This window comes from Numenius arquata, chromosome 1, assembly GCF_964106895.1.
Source record: "Numenius arquata chromosome 1, bNumArq3.hap1.1, whole genome shotgun sequence".
NCBI lineage: Eukaryota > Metazoa > Chordata > Aves > Charadriiformes > Scolopacidae > Numenius > Numenius arquata.
In genome coordinates this window covers 44,077,414-44,091,667 of record NC_133576.1, presented here as the reverse complement: position 1 = coordinate 44,091,667, position 14,254 = coordinate 44,077,414, and the positions used below count along the sequence as shown (strand labels likewise).

Sequence of the window (14,254 nt, the reverse complement as noted above, 5' to 3'; positions counted from 1 at the left end):
CAAAATTCACACTGAAGAACACTCGGAGTAGGTTAAGCTGCAGATTCATGGTGCCTTTTCTTTATTTGGTGGCAAATCCAATACTTATTCTCCAGCTTTTGTATACTTAAGGCGTTGGCTACTAGGTCTTCAACATTGCTGCAGCTCAAAGTTTCAACCTCACCTTAAGTAAATAGTGAATTACAAACTGAAAAGGAGATCTCTCTAAGAGTTTGCTGATTTACTTCCTGGAATATTTATAGAAACATGCAGCTTGTCAAAAGTAATGGCACAGGTGATGCTAAAATGGGCATATAGCAACGTGGCACAGTGGGAGAGCCAAATCTTGGAACTTGAACAAAGAACCATGAAGAAGTCTTTCTTTTTTCCCTTCTATTTTATCCATGAAAAAAATGCCAAAATTCACTTGAACCTGGAGCTGCAGTGGCAAATGGTTCTTAGGACACCAAGAAAGAGACAGATTGCTTTAAAAAAAAAAAAAAAAAAGAAAAAAAAAGAAAGAGAAAAAGGAGGGATACATAAACCTTTTGTATGCGACATTAATTTGGAAGAGTCAGTGTTGCAACCAGTCCTGACCACCATCGTGAGGAATAATGAAAGCCAAATGCTGAGTGAAGACAAACTTCAGTTCTCCATGTAATGAGATGTGATCCAACTAGAAAAAATAAAAACCAAACTGATAACGATTGAGAAAGGTAGTCAACTGCCTTCCAAAGAAAGTAAATATATAGGAAAGAAGAGCTGAGTAGCTCCAACATCTAAAAGGAGCCATTAGCTGGGACTCTAACATGCTGATTATGTATAATTGTTCTGAGCCTAAGAATATCTTTTATGCTACAACCTCATTGCACAACTCCAGAATTCCTATTACTATCAAATGTTGCAATCACCCCTGACCACTCATGAGAGCAGAATGTTGAATGAAGACAAGCCATTCTTCCCTCTGTGCAGAGGCTCAGGGTCTTCATATATAGGTTTTAATTTAATGGACCTAGATATGCCCTTTACGCTGGATTATGGCTCCTTAGTGGGACCTGTATCACGACGGAACTGTACAGCTGCTGGAGCTGTACCAAGGACCCCCAGGTACCTTCCCTTTGAGCTCCCATCAGGCAGCCCTGCCCAGCCTTTGGGAAGCAATCAGAGCATCACCCTCACCTCCGGTGATCTCCTAGGAGCTGCCCGCAGAGGACTACAGAGAGTGGTCTCCGCAATGTGAGACTAGGGAAACTATAATAGTGACTATTCAAGAATTTACAAGCAGATAGCTGGTTTACAGCCTTCTCTGCCCTTTCTCTGTGATATATGTTAAGCGTTATTGTACTCAGTGAAGCAAATTACATTATCTGCAAATACCATCATGATAAGTCTAGTAAATTTACTGTGGTCATGGCAGCTGCATTGTCATGTATGAGGCCTCCATCAGGAAAGAGTTACTGACTAACTCCAGTAACAATGTCAAATAAGCCTGTTCCCAGGGGCAGAATTCATCAGATCCGCAGTAAACATCCTTGAGTTGTGAGGCAATGTTAGGTGTTCTTTTTCAGCAAGCCAGCTTTCTCACCTATCTCTTCTCCTCTTAAAGGGACAAACATACAAACAGTGGTGGAGCAGCTAGAACACACTCATTTTACAGAAAAAGGGCTGAATCCTACGGCATTCAGGAAATACGTTAGATTCCCAAGTTGCAGAGGCAGAACATGTAGCACTTAACACTCCTCAGAGCTGTCTTTTCAGACTCTCTGCAAGCACTTCTAAGCACTGCTTATGCATTATCAATATTTCAAGCTCTTTATGTCTAACGTACCACTATTTTCTTGAAAAACAACCCCTCAAAAAAAAAAATTAAGCCCAAGTTTTTGCAGAAAAGAATAACTTTTGAAGCAAATTAGCTTCTGAAGCAGATCTATAAAGAGAGTGGTAAAGTTTCAGTCCTTTATTGTACTAATCCATGATCCAAAATCAAAAGTAACATGCTTTTTGTGGAAATGTTTATTGGTTTTCTAAAGTGGTGTGTCATTTACTCTGACTGAGACTGAAGGCTGCCTTCCTCCTCGGTAGTCTGCAGCATTTGAAAACAGGCAAGAATAGTAGGGCTTTCACTCTTACTTCTATGACCTTCACTCACAGCAAACAGGACAGGAGGTTTAAATACTCTTAAACAGAGGATGTTCATCTGCAAGTATTTAACCATTCCAGGAAGAGATAAACAGCTAAAAAAAAGTAACTGATCATGATGCAGTACTTACATCCGGTAACCTGGAAATCACTAATCATAGAACACTTGGTAGCTGAAGTTGTCAGATTTGATTCTGAAGTTGTACCTTCCCATCTTTCGCTGGTACTGGAAAATGAGAAGGCTCACAACTCCCACCACAAAACCAAACACAGCAAAGACGATGAGGATGACGTATCCAACTCCCATCCCAGCCTCCTTCTCCCTCTTCAAATCAGATGCTACAAAAGACAAGAGGTGAAAGAAAAAAATATTGAAATTCCTAAATCTTGTCCTGGGGTAAGAAGCCATCTTTGCCTACAAATTAGCCAGCATGCACGCTGAAGCACAGAGTTGTGATACAGAAGTGAATCAGCCTTTTGAGGAGGGTGATTGTCCTGGAAAGGTCTGTGAGACACAGTCCAAGTTGTCTTTTTACATATAGGTGTAGAGTCCCTGCAGACATGAGTGTGATGTGTCCTCGGAATTTGACTCCACAATTTTCTGTTGAAATAAGAATTAAAGGACGAGCACTGGTGACTTTTGAAGTGTTGCCTTACACTCAGAATGAGCCTAGAGGTGAAGCATTCTCCCATCTCAATCCTGCCCCCATTAATCTGTGCTTATTAAAAACCACTTGATTTGCTTTTCTCTCATATGTAACACTTCTTTAAACACAAAGTGTTTGGGGAAAGATTGTCCATATGTACTGGGTCTCTAAGCTCCCATTCTAATCAGCAGAGATCTGGCTGGGGCAGTCAGTGGTGGTAGGTAAGTGAGTCACACTGAAGTGGTCACCATGGGCTCAACTGTAGCCTGAGCATAGGCATCTAGCGCCACCTTAGAAGCCCAAGAGTCTGGCAGACATCTCATGGGAGCTGCAGGAGACCTGTAGTCTTTTGGAATAGCACCCAGACACTGAGGTGAAGGAAAGAACGGGGCACCGTGGGTCATGAGCAATGAATGCCTTTGTGTGGGCAAGAGTCAACTCCCTTGTTGCCAGCTATCTCCCTAGGCTCCACTGACCATTGACAGAATGTGTTCACCTCGTTCACATGTGGACAATTCCATCTATTTTGTACAAATCTGCAAGCAGAATCCCCTCTCCCTTTAACATTATGCCTCTATTCCTGTTTGTACAGGTACTCTTGCACACTTCCAATTCATTCTTGTAAATGCCTGATGCACCTACAAAACCATCTATTTGTTTATATACATTTTCAGGACAGCACTTATTTAGCCAAGCACTTGTGCGGTACCTGAGGTGCACAGAAGACAAGTACTAATGCATGCCTGACTGTAATTAGAGACAGGATCTTTGGCCAAAGGGCATTGTAGGCAGCCACAGAGGTATGCAATAGTGATGTCCAAGCTGCATAACCTCCAGGGCATCATTCCAAGGCAGGTCAAAGCGGTGTTGCACAATATATTTAGTCTTATTTCTGAATTTCAGTGTGAAACAAAGGAATTAAAAAGATGCACAGCAGAAATGGCAGCCTGTAGCCAGACACAGACAGAACAGGCCTTCCTGAGGGCATGTATCAGTGGTCTTTGCTATAGCATATGGCCAAGTGGTATAGGCACAGCAGTTAGAGCTTTTTCATATTTCACTGCAGCAGCTTACCTGACATTCGTGTTGTCTCTTTCCACACAGAGATGTATATCACTCTCTAGTTCTAGCCTCACACTTAAAACACGATGTGAGTATCCAACTTGGAAATAGGAGACTTGTAGTGCCACCTTTGCCTAGGAATCAATGTAGCACAACCCAAATAAAGCTCCCCTCGTCAGAGTTCCTTTTATGTTATGAGTTTTTTTCAATATTACAAATGTATCAGGGTCTCCAATGAAAATGGAAGTGAGATCTACTTGAAATAAGTAAGTGCTGTACAAAGAAAGCTGTATTTATTGCTAAGTTTTAAAAAAGAACTAATTCAGAAATAAACACTGAAGGCCTATTCTAGCAGACTAATGCTTGCATAAAATAGAAGAAAAATAAAATATGCTAAGTCAGAGCCTGTTTCAAGTTCTGAAAGAACATTGTGACCATCACAGCAGAGGAGACAAAATACCCTGAATCCTTTAACAGTCCAGTAGTAACTTATCTTCACAGCCAAAAGAGCATTAAGTGACTGGCAAAACAAGTCACCAGCAGGAAGAAAGGGGGTGACTTCTGTCTATTCATAGTAGCCATGTGTTAAAACTTTGATGTTGTTGTGTACAAACACTCTCAATGAGTGTTTTACACTAATAAGATATGAGGAGGGTGGAGGAGGCCAAATGATTGAAAATGTTGGAGTCCACAGTTGCCCTTGAAACCATTACTCGGGGTAAATGCAGAAGAGGTAGATGCATAACATATTAGAACTTGATTGAACACAGTGCTGGTGTCCACTCTCTAGTAACCTGACTGTACCGCTCCACCAGATTAACCAAGGCGCTGAGCATCAGCGAGGCTCTGCCACCTTCCCTCATGGCAGTAACAAAATCAACAGAAGGGAGTCTAAGGGAACATGACAATGCAATCTTTTCTCTCCTCTGATTTTGGACTTCAGCGCTCAATATAATTGCGGTCTAACAACAGTGTAGAATAAATACTTGAAAAACTGATTGCAATCTAAAAGATCCAAGCTGCTTTCACACTTTACAATTGTAATAACTGTTTGATTTTGTGGCTGTTGTACCTGCTACCCTGTGCAAATAGCTACACGAAGCACTTTATACAACTCTCCCTTTCTACGTTCCCTTGACAATCTGATAGTCACTTCACTGAGAGGCCACATGCTTTCCCACACTGCCGCATGGCTTCAGTAAGAACACCTGCTCCTCAGAAAAATATGCAGAGGGGCCTGAAAACCTTGTATCACAGGTCTTTAGGTTCCTTTGTCAGTGAAAAACAATCTCAAAATGGTGGTTATTCTGTGTCCCCTTCTCGTAAGCCTCTATTCATAACTCACCAGCCGATTTACACAGGGGTCCCCAGGATGTTCTGTGCATAGCGATGGTTTCCCCAGTCTTCAGGGATCGAACTGCACGGCATCTCTGCAACAATCAATTCAAACTCCAACAAGTAATACGGCTTAGTGATTAAAAATACAAAGCTTTCTGATGAGTATGTGAAAGCCCAGTGCTCACTCATTAGGGTTTTCACTTCTTAATGTTATGGTTTGTTAAACTGAAATCAGCAGGAAGTTCAAAAGAAATGGCATTAGGGAAACATCAGCATAAAATCTGTAATTAGTCACACTGGAAAACAATGCTGTGAGACGGCATTTCACACAGATGATCTCTTTCCTTTCATTAACTTTCTGTTTGTTTTAGAGAAGCCTTATGGGAGAATAAACTTCTCGTTATTTCTACATGCCAGGGTTTTGCAAACATTTTTTTTGCAAACATTTTGCATCCAAGTCACAGATGATAGGACAAGGGGTAATGGCTTCAAGTTGCGCCAGGGGAAGTTCAGGTTGGATATTAGGAAACATTTCTTTACTGAAAGGGTTATCAGGCATTGGAATGGGCTGCCCAGGGAGGTGGTGGAGTCACCATCCCTGGAGGTATTTAAGAAACGTGTAGACATGGTTCTTCAGGGCATGCTCTAGTGTCCAAGATTACTGGTTTGCGGTGGGGTGCTGTGTGGGTGGGTGATGGTTTTTGGTTTGGTTGTTGTTGTTGTGTGTTCAGGTGGTGGGTGGTGGTTTTGTTTGTGGTGTTGTTTTTTTGTTTTTGTTTTTTGTTTTTGTTTTTTTTTTTAATGTTGGTTGGACTCGATGATCTCTGAGGTCCCTTCCAACCACTACGATTCTGATTCTGATTCTGATTCTGATTTTTTTTTGGATGTTTCTGCTGCCCATGGCAGGCACAGCAGATACTACAACCAGCACCAGCAAAACTTTCACCAACAAAACCAACACCAGTGGCAACTTTCAGCCCCTGCCAAGCTTTTTGTGTCATTTTGGAGCAGCGCACAACACTTCAGTGACATGTGAACTACCGATCTGGGAACTACTAGTTTGAAAGCCCTGCCCTGCGAAATGTTGGGGATTAGCTGCTTTAGCTTTGCATGAGCAGCACTTGCAGAATACACAAGCACACTCATCTTCTGTACACTCTCTCAGGAGGATGGTTCAGTTTGTTTGCTACCTTTTTGTCTGCTACCCCCTATTTCATCAGGTGTCTGATGGGAACCGCAGCCTGCTGAAGTTATTAACTCTGGCTTTCCTTGATTTGCACATCAAAACAGAGAAACTGCAGTACAACACTATAATCAGCAGAAGAAAGCAGGGAAGTGCCAGGGTGTCTTACCAGCTTGTCTACACGAGTAATCAGCTTGGTTACACTGATAAACCTCTACAAGCTACTGTCAGCAACAGCATCTTTTGCCTGGTCAGCTCCCAGAGAAATACACGTGTAGCTGCAACTATGGCCTACCCTTGAATAGTTTTCCCAGCTAGGTGGATCCGTTAGAGAATACGGTTACATAGCTGCTCCCTGATGTCAAATTTTTGGTTCCATGTAGCTATGGAGCAGCCACATTCCACCAAACATATGCACGGTAGTGGCATATTGCTCCTCTTCCCATTCAAAATCATGTTTCTTACTCATTTCTCACTCCATTGCTCCCCAGCCTGTCTATTTTTTTCTGCTCTAAACTTTAGAGCACCTTACTCTCTTCTGCCATGAACACAATGAATAAAAAGACTGGGGAAGAAAAAATAATACAAGATATAAGTCTCAATTTGGTAAGCAAAGAGCTGAAGCAAATCTGCCCTGGAGCAAGTCAGTATTCTCCAGAGTAACAGACAGATCAGAGGATCAGATCCCAGACCCTGGGCACTTTCTCAGACATCCTATGTTATTTCCAAGTATACTCTGTTCTTGCTCCAATTTTCCTTGATCTTTGCACCTCTTGCAGCTCCCCCTCCCTTCTTTGTAAAAGCCATTGTCATCCTTTGTAGATGTGCCTAGTACTTGTCTTCTCCACAAAAAGTTTTAATCGCAATGTAAGATGCTGAATTCACTAACTTTTCATAGGGGGTAAATTTTGCATAGAAGAAAGAGCAATAAATGTCATATATATATATATATATGAATATATATAGAATATATGAAAGAAGAGGGCCTCATTGATTAACCCTGCTGTGCCTTGTTTACTGCAGATGTCAATCTCAATCAAACCTCAATGCGGGCTGTCAGAATTACCCCCTCCCAGACCCCTGTAACACAGATCAAAGGCAGTCCTTTAGTTAACCATGTCCCTACACTCTAATCCATAGAGCTAAAGCCTGCTCTAACAGCAAACCCAGCAGCTCCTAGCAAAGCAATTGTTTGATTCCTTACAGCAGCCACACCAGCCCACGCAGTCCCTGTCCTGCCCATACCTCTTATTCCCCTGCCTTGCACCCACCACCACGTCCCTCCTTAGCTGTGCAGAACACACAGTGGATTTGGGGAGGGCACCACCGCCTCCAAAGGAAGGCATAGGCTCGGGGCTGCTGAAGCACTGATTTTTAACACGCATATTCAGCTGTGAAAACTGGAGCCATCTTTCCGTCTGTCAGTCATCTTTCCTTTCTTTCTCTACCTTTTTTTTTTTTTTTTTTTTTTTAATCTGGAGGAAGCTTTACACTTGAGAAAGGAAACAAAGGTCCTCTGCTAGCCATTTTTAATCTTTTAGGAAGAGATCGTTTGCTTTATAATGGGCTTAAACTGAGTTATTTAGAACTAGAGGAAAGTGCTAAACAATGGAGCAACACCAAACTGCTAATGAAAACATCCTTGATAGAAAAAGAGCCAGGAAGGTCAGCAGAGGGAGAGGAGAATTCCTGTGTGTCTGCTATTAACAAAAAAAAAGAAAAAAAAAAAGCCATCAGCAAAACCTATTTTTTCTTATTTCTGTGGTGACAACATATTTTTAGATGAAGCAGTGTGTATCACTTACTTAGAAGTAAAAAGAAACATAGTAATGTTTTGGACCACAGTTAGAGATTGAAGTTGTTATCAGAACATTGCTTGGTTTATTGCTTTAAAAAGCAATCGGGTTTTTAAAAGCTATAATAAACTCTATTAGAGTCACAGCCCTAGAAACTTATCACAGAATCACAGAATATTTTTTGTTGGATGGGACCTTTGAGACCATCAAGTCCAACCAACAAAAAACACAAAACAAAACAAACAAAAACCCCACACCCAAAAAATCCCAGAACACCAACACCAAAACCAAACCAAAACAAATGCCCACAACCCCACACCCCACCCCACCCACAAACAGACACAAACCAACAATCTCGAGCAGTGGAGCATGCCCTGAAGTGCCATGTCTACACGTTTCTTAAATACCTCCAGGGATGGCGACTCCACCACCTCCCTGGGCAGGCTGTTCCAGTGCCTGATCACTCTCTCAGTAAAGTAATTCTTCCTAATACCTAATCTATGCCACCGAGCATAGATTATCTAATTAATTTATATCTAATAAATATATGTCTAGATTAGATAGATATCTAGATATCTAGATAGATTACCTAATTACCTAATCTATGCCATCTATCTAATGTCACTGAGCTTCCTTTGCTGGCACCTAAACTTTCACCTGGAGAAGCAAATCTTGAGGGGAAAAAAAAGGACAGAAAAACATCCCAAATCAATTCACTCAGACTTCCCTGCTGACACTGCCAATATAGGTGCTCACTTTTCTGTGACATGTTCATCTGAACTGACAGGTTTCCAAACAGCCTATCTCATTGTTGTGACTTCGCCTTCTCGCTGCCCCCATGCAGAGGTGAAAGGTTCAGTTCTCAGGTTCCCCAGCTTTGATTTCCCTGTTTCTGTGCAAGCTCTGTGCTTTTAACTGTGAGGATGAGGAACAGGAAGAAAGGTAGACGCTTCCATATGGTTGTTCTTCCCCACTCCTCTTTGGTCTCAGCAGAGAATGAAGGAAGACTTCAAGAGCTATTTTAAGCCATGTTTGGTTTAAAATATGTTCAATTCCCCAGCAGGATTGCATATGGCATGTCGGAGAAAAATAGCATATCGGAGCAAAACACTTACTGTCCTGCAGGTGCTTCCTGGTGTCTCCATACAAATACGTATTTTGCAATGTAGGTAAACCACAGAATTGTTCACAAAGGAAAAAATTTTCATCTTAAACTGCGCTTTGCTTGAATTCCCATTCTCTAGCAGTGTGGTGAATGTATTTGGGATGGGACAGCTGTAAAGGAAGAAAAAAACCATACATAGCAGCTAGAGCTATAGAAGGTATGTTGTGGTTATAGCACGTATCTCAGGTTGTAAGGCTCCCTTAGAAAGCCATAGCCAGTCCCACCATGAAGCAACTCTCCAGCAGTGCAGGGGTGATAATGGGCTATTTGCTGCTTTCTTCTCACAGTATCCAAATAGAATAAGATTTTTGAGAAGTGGTTGGAGATTTGGGAAAGGAGGGAGAGAGTAACAGAAAGAAGGGTTTGAACTTGGCTTCACCAAACACAAAGTGAAAGAACATCATATTAAAAGGAATAGCTTTTGTTACTGAGCAAAAGGACTATCCCTTATTTTGAGGCATATTTTAAGGTGGGTGAGCCCAGGGAATACGACATCAGGGTGAGATCAACGATCCGGACAGGAACAAACTCTTGTATTACCAGAGGCTGCATTAATACTGTCTGTGAGTCACAAAACATAGGAATCAACTAACCTACACCTTCATTGATCAAAGTCACATAAGTTCTTGGTAATATCTGAGCCACAGAGATAAATCACATGCTTTTCAATGTTCTTTCACTACTGACTGACAAAACAACTTATTTCCTCAGGTCAAAAGTACTATTCCTTTACAGCACTATGGTGAAGGCAATCAAAGTCAAACAACTACCTTGTTAGCCTTTGAAAACATTTTGTTTTCATACCTACCTTCCTTGTTCAAAGAAGGTGTAACCAGTCAGAATGGTAAGGGACAGTGTATATGAATGATGAGAACACACAAAAAAGGCATTTAAAATATAACACATTAGTACTTAGCACCACTGGAAGACCTAAGGTATGGCACATGCTATTTGCAAGTAGCATTGCTGTACCTGTTGCTGATAAAAGCAAATGAGAGGGGATCCACTGAATTATTAGTTGGAGTCGCCCAGCAATCAGTGAGGACCACCTTGAGCTTGCTGTCTGCTCTCTGGATCCCCACTTCGATCAGTACATCATCACTGGCAGAGACACTGAAATTTTTTGGTATTGGGGAGTTACCAATAAACAACTGCATTTCTGTTCTGAAGTGTCCAGATCCATGCAAATCCTCAAAGATGGTGTAAAGTCTGAAACAACAATGAACATCCTTTAAAGACCACAAATTTGTGTGTTTCTATAAATCAGGGCCTATTTCTCCAACTCTTGCACACTTAAGTCATGACGAGTTATCTGCAGTCCAGGACATTAGAATACTGTTCAAGAGGAAAGGGCTGTTTTTCATTGGGAAGGGAGCATGGAGACACAAGTGCAAAAAGCCAAAGGGTAGAATGTCTTGGCAATACAAATAGAGCAGAGACAGATATTTGAGTGGACCTGAAGGATAACAAGACTATGAGATGTCTTAAAGTTAAATATAAGGAGACTAAAATCTTAGTGAAGAAGAGCAGAGCCAAAAAAAATTAAGAAAAGACAAATCTGAACAGTAAGTAAGGGACATGAGAAAACCATAGAGCTCAGAGAGAAGGGGTCCCACAAAGACTTTGCAGGGGGATAGAAAGGAAAATACAATGTCTGGAGGACTGGAAAATAGAAAGTGGATTTGGTGATGATAGCTTAAGCATGGTGCTAGGTGGGAGAGAGGAGGTGCACTTGTACGAAGGGAAAACATTCACCATCAGAGCAAAGCTTGTGCTGCCACTTTTTCTGTGAGCATGGGTTTGATGTGAACAGTGGATTAGATTCCATCTTACTTGAAGATGGGGGACTTCCCTAAAAATGTATTTGCATAATCTATCTTCTCTTTTTTCCAAGTTGATCAAATAAGGATTTGGTGGGGTTAAAAATTGCCATTGTCAGCAACCACATAGCAGTCTGCATGCCAATATCAGTTGAAAAGATGTATTAAAAACATTGTTATGTTCAAAAAGCAGGAAAATACTGTTATTGCTACACGTGATTCCCCAGGAAGGCAAAGAGGAGTCAGGAATTCTGTCTCCCAAACCTGCACTAGTAGTTCCCAAATGTTTGTTTTCATCTGTGGTTTAGCCAGACAATTGCCAATCTTGTCGGCTGTGGGATCTATTGACACATTACATGGAGTAGGAGAGAACCCCACAGTAGGGATCACCTGAGCACAGGACTCGCAGGATGGCAGACTACGTGGCAGAGCAAGTACTGTTGCTGGATATAGGTAAGGTCCCTGGGGATTTTTCTGATGCAGCAGCGCTCAGCCGCACAACAGCATTTTAAAGCAGAGAGAGTTGTTACATACCCTTCTGCAGTGTATCCAGAGGAAGTCAAGAGATCATTTTGAAACACACAGTGAATGGGACTGGCAACTTTTAAGTGGTGGATTACTCCCTGAGCAGAAATGTCATTCCGAAGGATGGTTTTCACTACGGTGTTAGTCATGTTCTGGAACACAGAAAGAAGAAAGCACAACTTGTGAACATCAGTGTATCTAGGGATATAACAGACTATATGCTTACCAGTTTAGGAATTCTCCATTCTCCTGGCTGCAAAAATCAAACAGATTAAACCTCTAGTATCTTATTTGCTGTACAGTGAGACAACGAAAATCCATTAGGCTTCCTCCTCTGCCTGTCTGCTCCACAAGGGAATTTCTGTACTCTGGCATGACCTGAGCATAGTGTAGGGATCCAAAAAGATAGTCATTGCTCTTTGTTCCCATTACTAGTAGCAATTTGGGTATTTGTCTAAAGATGATGATGAAATTGCTTTTAAGAAAAAAGAAACTTCTGATAGCTGCAGGGGTAGCCTAGAGAGACATGGGTAGTGACTCTCAGTTTGGAGAAGCCCTTGAGTTTTCCTGTCTGACCCCAAAAATTCCCCTTCTCTTTTTTGCTTGCCCTTCTCCCCAACCAATGAGATAACTTTCCACTCACAGGAAGGGGTTTTCTTTCTCCAAAGAAATTTCTTTGTCCAACATTTCAGCAACTAATAGACTGTATGCCTAGTAAGGATCTGCCATTGCCCCTCCTCACCTCACCCCCAAGACCAAACCAAAATGTTTCGGGGCATTCACCAGCTCAAGGGACTTACTTACAGTCTCAACTTCAGTGCCACAGTCACTCCAGCCTGCCTGCAGCACAACATGAGTGCCGTTGCTGATGCTCACGTTGCAGCGAGGCTCCCCCAGGTACAGGGAGGCTTCAGGGATAGACTCCTGCTGTAAAAAGCTCTTCTGGACAGCAAGGATGATCTTCTCAATTTCACAGAACACTCTCACCGCATCTTTAATGGAAACCTCCTGGGCAGGTTTAACGAGTGGGACAGGAGATGCTTGAGGAGAAACATCGGGAGTTGACACAGGATCCGTGGGAAGAGGAGAGAGCACCACGCTGGAGAATGTGTTGTTCTCCAATGCTTTGTGCTCCACAGTAGAGAAGTCCAATGAAGCAGGGGAGGAAACATGAGTTGAGGTTTGCAAAGATGTCACAGGTAAAACTGTGTTGTGTGCAGGTTTCTTATTCATTGGTGTTGCCTCTTGGCTCATAGGAAATGCTGAAGAAATACCAAAAATAAAGGTACTGTTGTAATTTACAGATTCAAAATTATTTTATAAGGTAAGAGCAAACCCTTAGGAGAAAATCTCCATTTCTGGCAGGAAACCAGCTGCTTTTGTTTTTTTAACCTGCTCTACTTACTGCCAAAGCTGTGGCTTTGTTTTAAGAAAGAGCAAGACATACATAAAGTGCCTGTGAGTAGAACTGAAGTGCTTTATTTCCTGAGAACTGCAATAATTAATGTGGTCAAGTAAAACATGTATCTATGGCTTTTGTAAGAACAGTGCTTGCAAGAGATACCCAGCTGTAAGTTGCTTGGCAAGTGTTCATATTTTTTTGTCAAGTACTGTAGGAGACTGTACGCTTCTGGATGTGGGGTAAAAACAGGAGCAGAGCTTGTTAAAAAACCTGGCCCCATTTGTGACATGTTGGTACCCAAAAGATATGACCCTGAGCACTTTGGAAAACCCATTTTGGGGGAAGTACAGGACAAACCTCATATAGCAAGCCCACACTGCACATACATGTCCTGAGAGACAGAGTGGGGAGTTGAACAAATGTGTTAGTAGCAATTTTTAATGGTTTCAGGAAGAAAGCAAGCAGGGGAAAAGGGGAAGCACAGGTTGAGATCATTGTGTATGTTGAACACCCAGCATCCAGCACAGGCTCTGGGGTTACCCCGTGGCTCTTTGCTGGTAGAACAGCCTAAGTATTCATCCACCACTGACCTAAAGAGCACCAAGATAATAAACTCCATTTGCAGTGAAACACAAAGGATGTGTCTCATCACACAAAAATTCTCTTAAATAATTTTAATGGGGTGTACATACAAATAGCATCTATTTCCCAAGCAACATATAAAATCTGTACATATATATATATATATCTCCTTCTGGAACACCCCATCTTTTGAAAATGCCCCAAATTAAAAAGTTGGTGATTTGAACGTAAGAGGAAGAAAATGAAAAGTCCGAGTTCTTTCAGAGCTGAATCTCCCAGAAGCTCATTATCATAATGCTAAATATCTTGGTTAAACAAAACTGAGCAAAGGTTGGTATCAATCGACAAATCCTTGTGACTTCAGCCAAAGAGTAGCTTATCACTGTGGTTACAAAAACAAATATAAATGACTGAAGAAGTCTAAAAGAATTTAGGAGCTTAAAGACCCATCACACATCAGCTAACAAATGATTTAAGGAAATAGAGAAGTTAGATGAATTGACTCATGCAAAAAAGTAGTTTGTAATACCAACATTTTAAACCTTCTGCCATACAGAGGTCAAACCATGTACCTAGTGCTTTCTGTTACCTTCTCTATTGTCTCTGCTGTCCCCTC

At 41.6% G+C, this 14,254-nt stretch overlaps 1 protein-coding gene across 1 annotated transcript in view; it reads right to left on the bottom strand.

Moving 5' to 3' along the window:
* Positions 1 to 2,269: 2,269 nt before the first annotated feature.
* Positions 2,270 to 14,254, bottom strand: part of UMODL1 (uromodulin like 1) — a 53,003-nt gene continuing 41,018 nt past the window's right edge. Inside the window, exons 16-21 of the mRNA XM_074154101.1 lie at positions 12,459 to 12,916; positions 11,664 to 11,806; positions 10,282 to 10,518; positions 9,260 to 9,419; positions 5,173 to 5,257; positions 2,270 to 2,457 (exon numbers count right to left, since the gene is read on the bottom strand). Of these exons, the coding sequence (XP_074010202.1) occupies positions 2,270 to 2,457; positions 5,173 to 5,257; positions 9,260 to 9,419; positions 10,282 to 10,518; positions 11,664 to 11,806; positions 12,459 to 12,916 (1,271 nt within the window). The remainder of the gene's footprint in view (positions 2,458 to 5,172; positions 5,258 to 9,259; positions 9,420 to 10,281; positions 10,519 to 11,663; positions 11,807 to 12,458; positions 12,917 to 14,254) is intronic.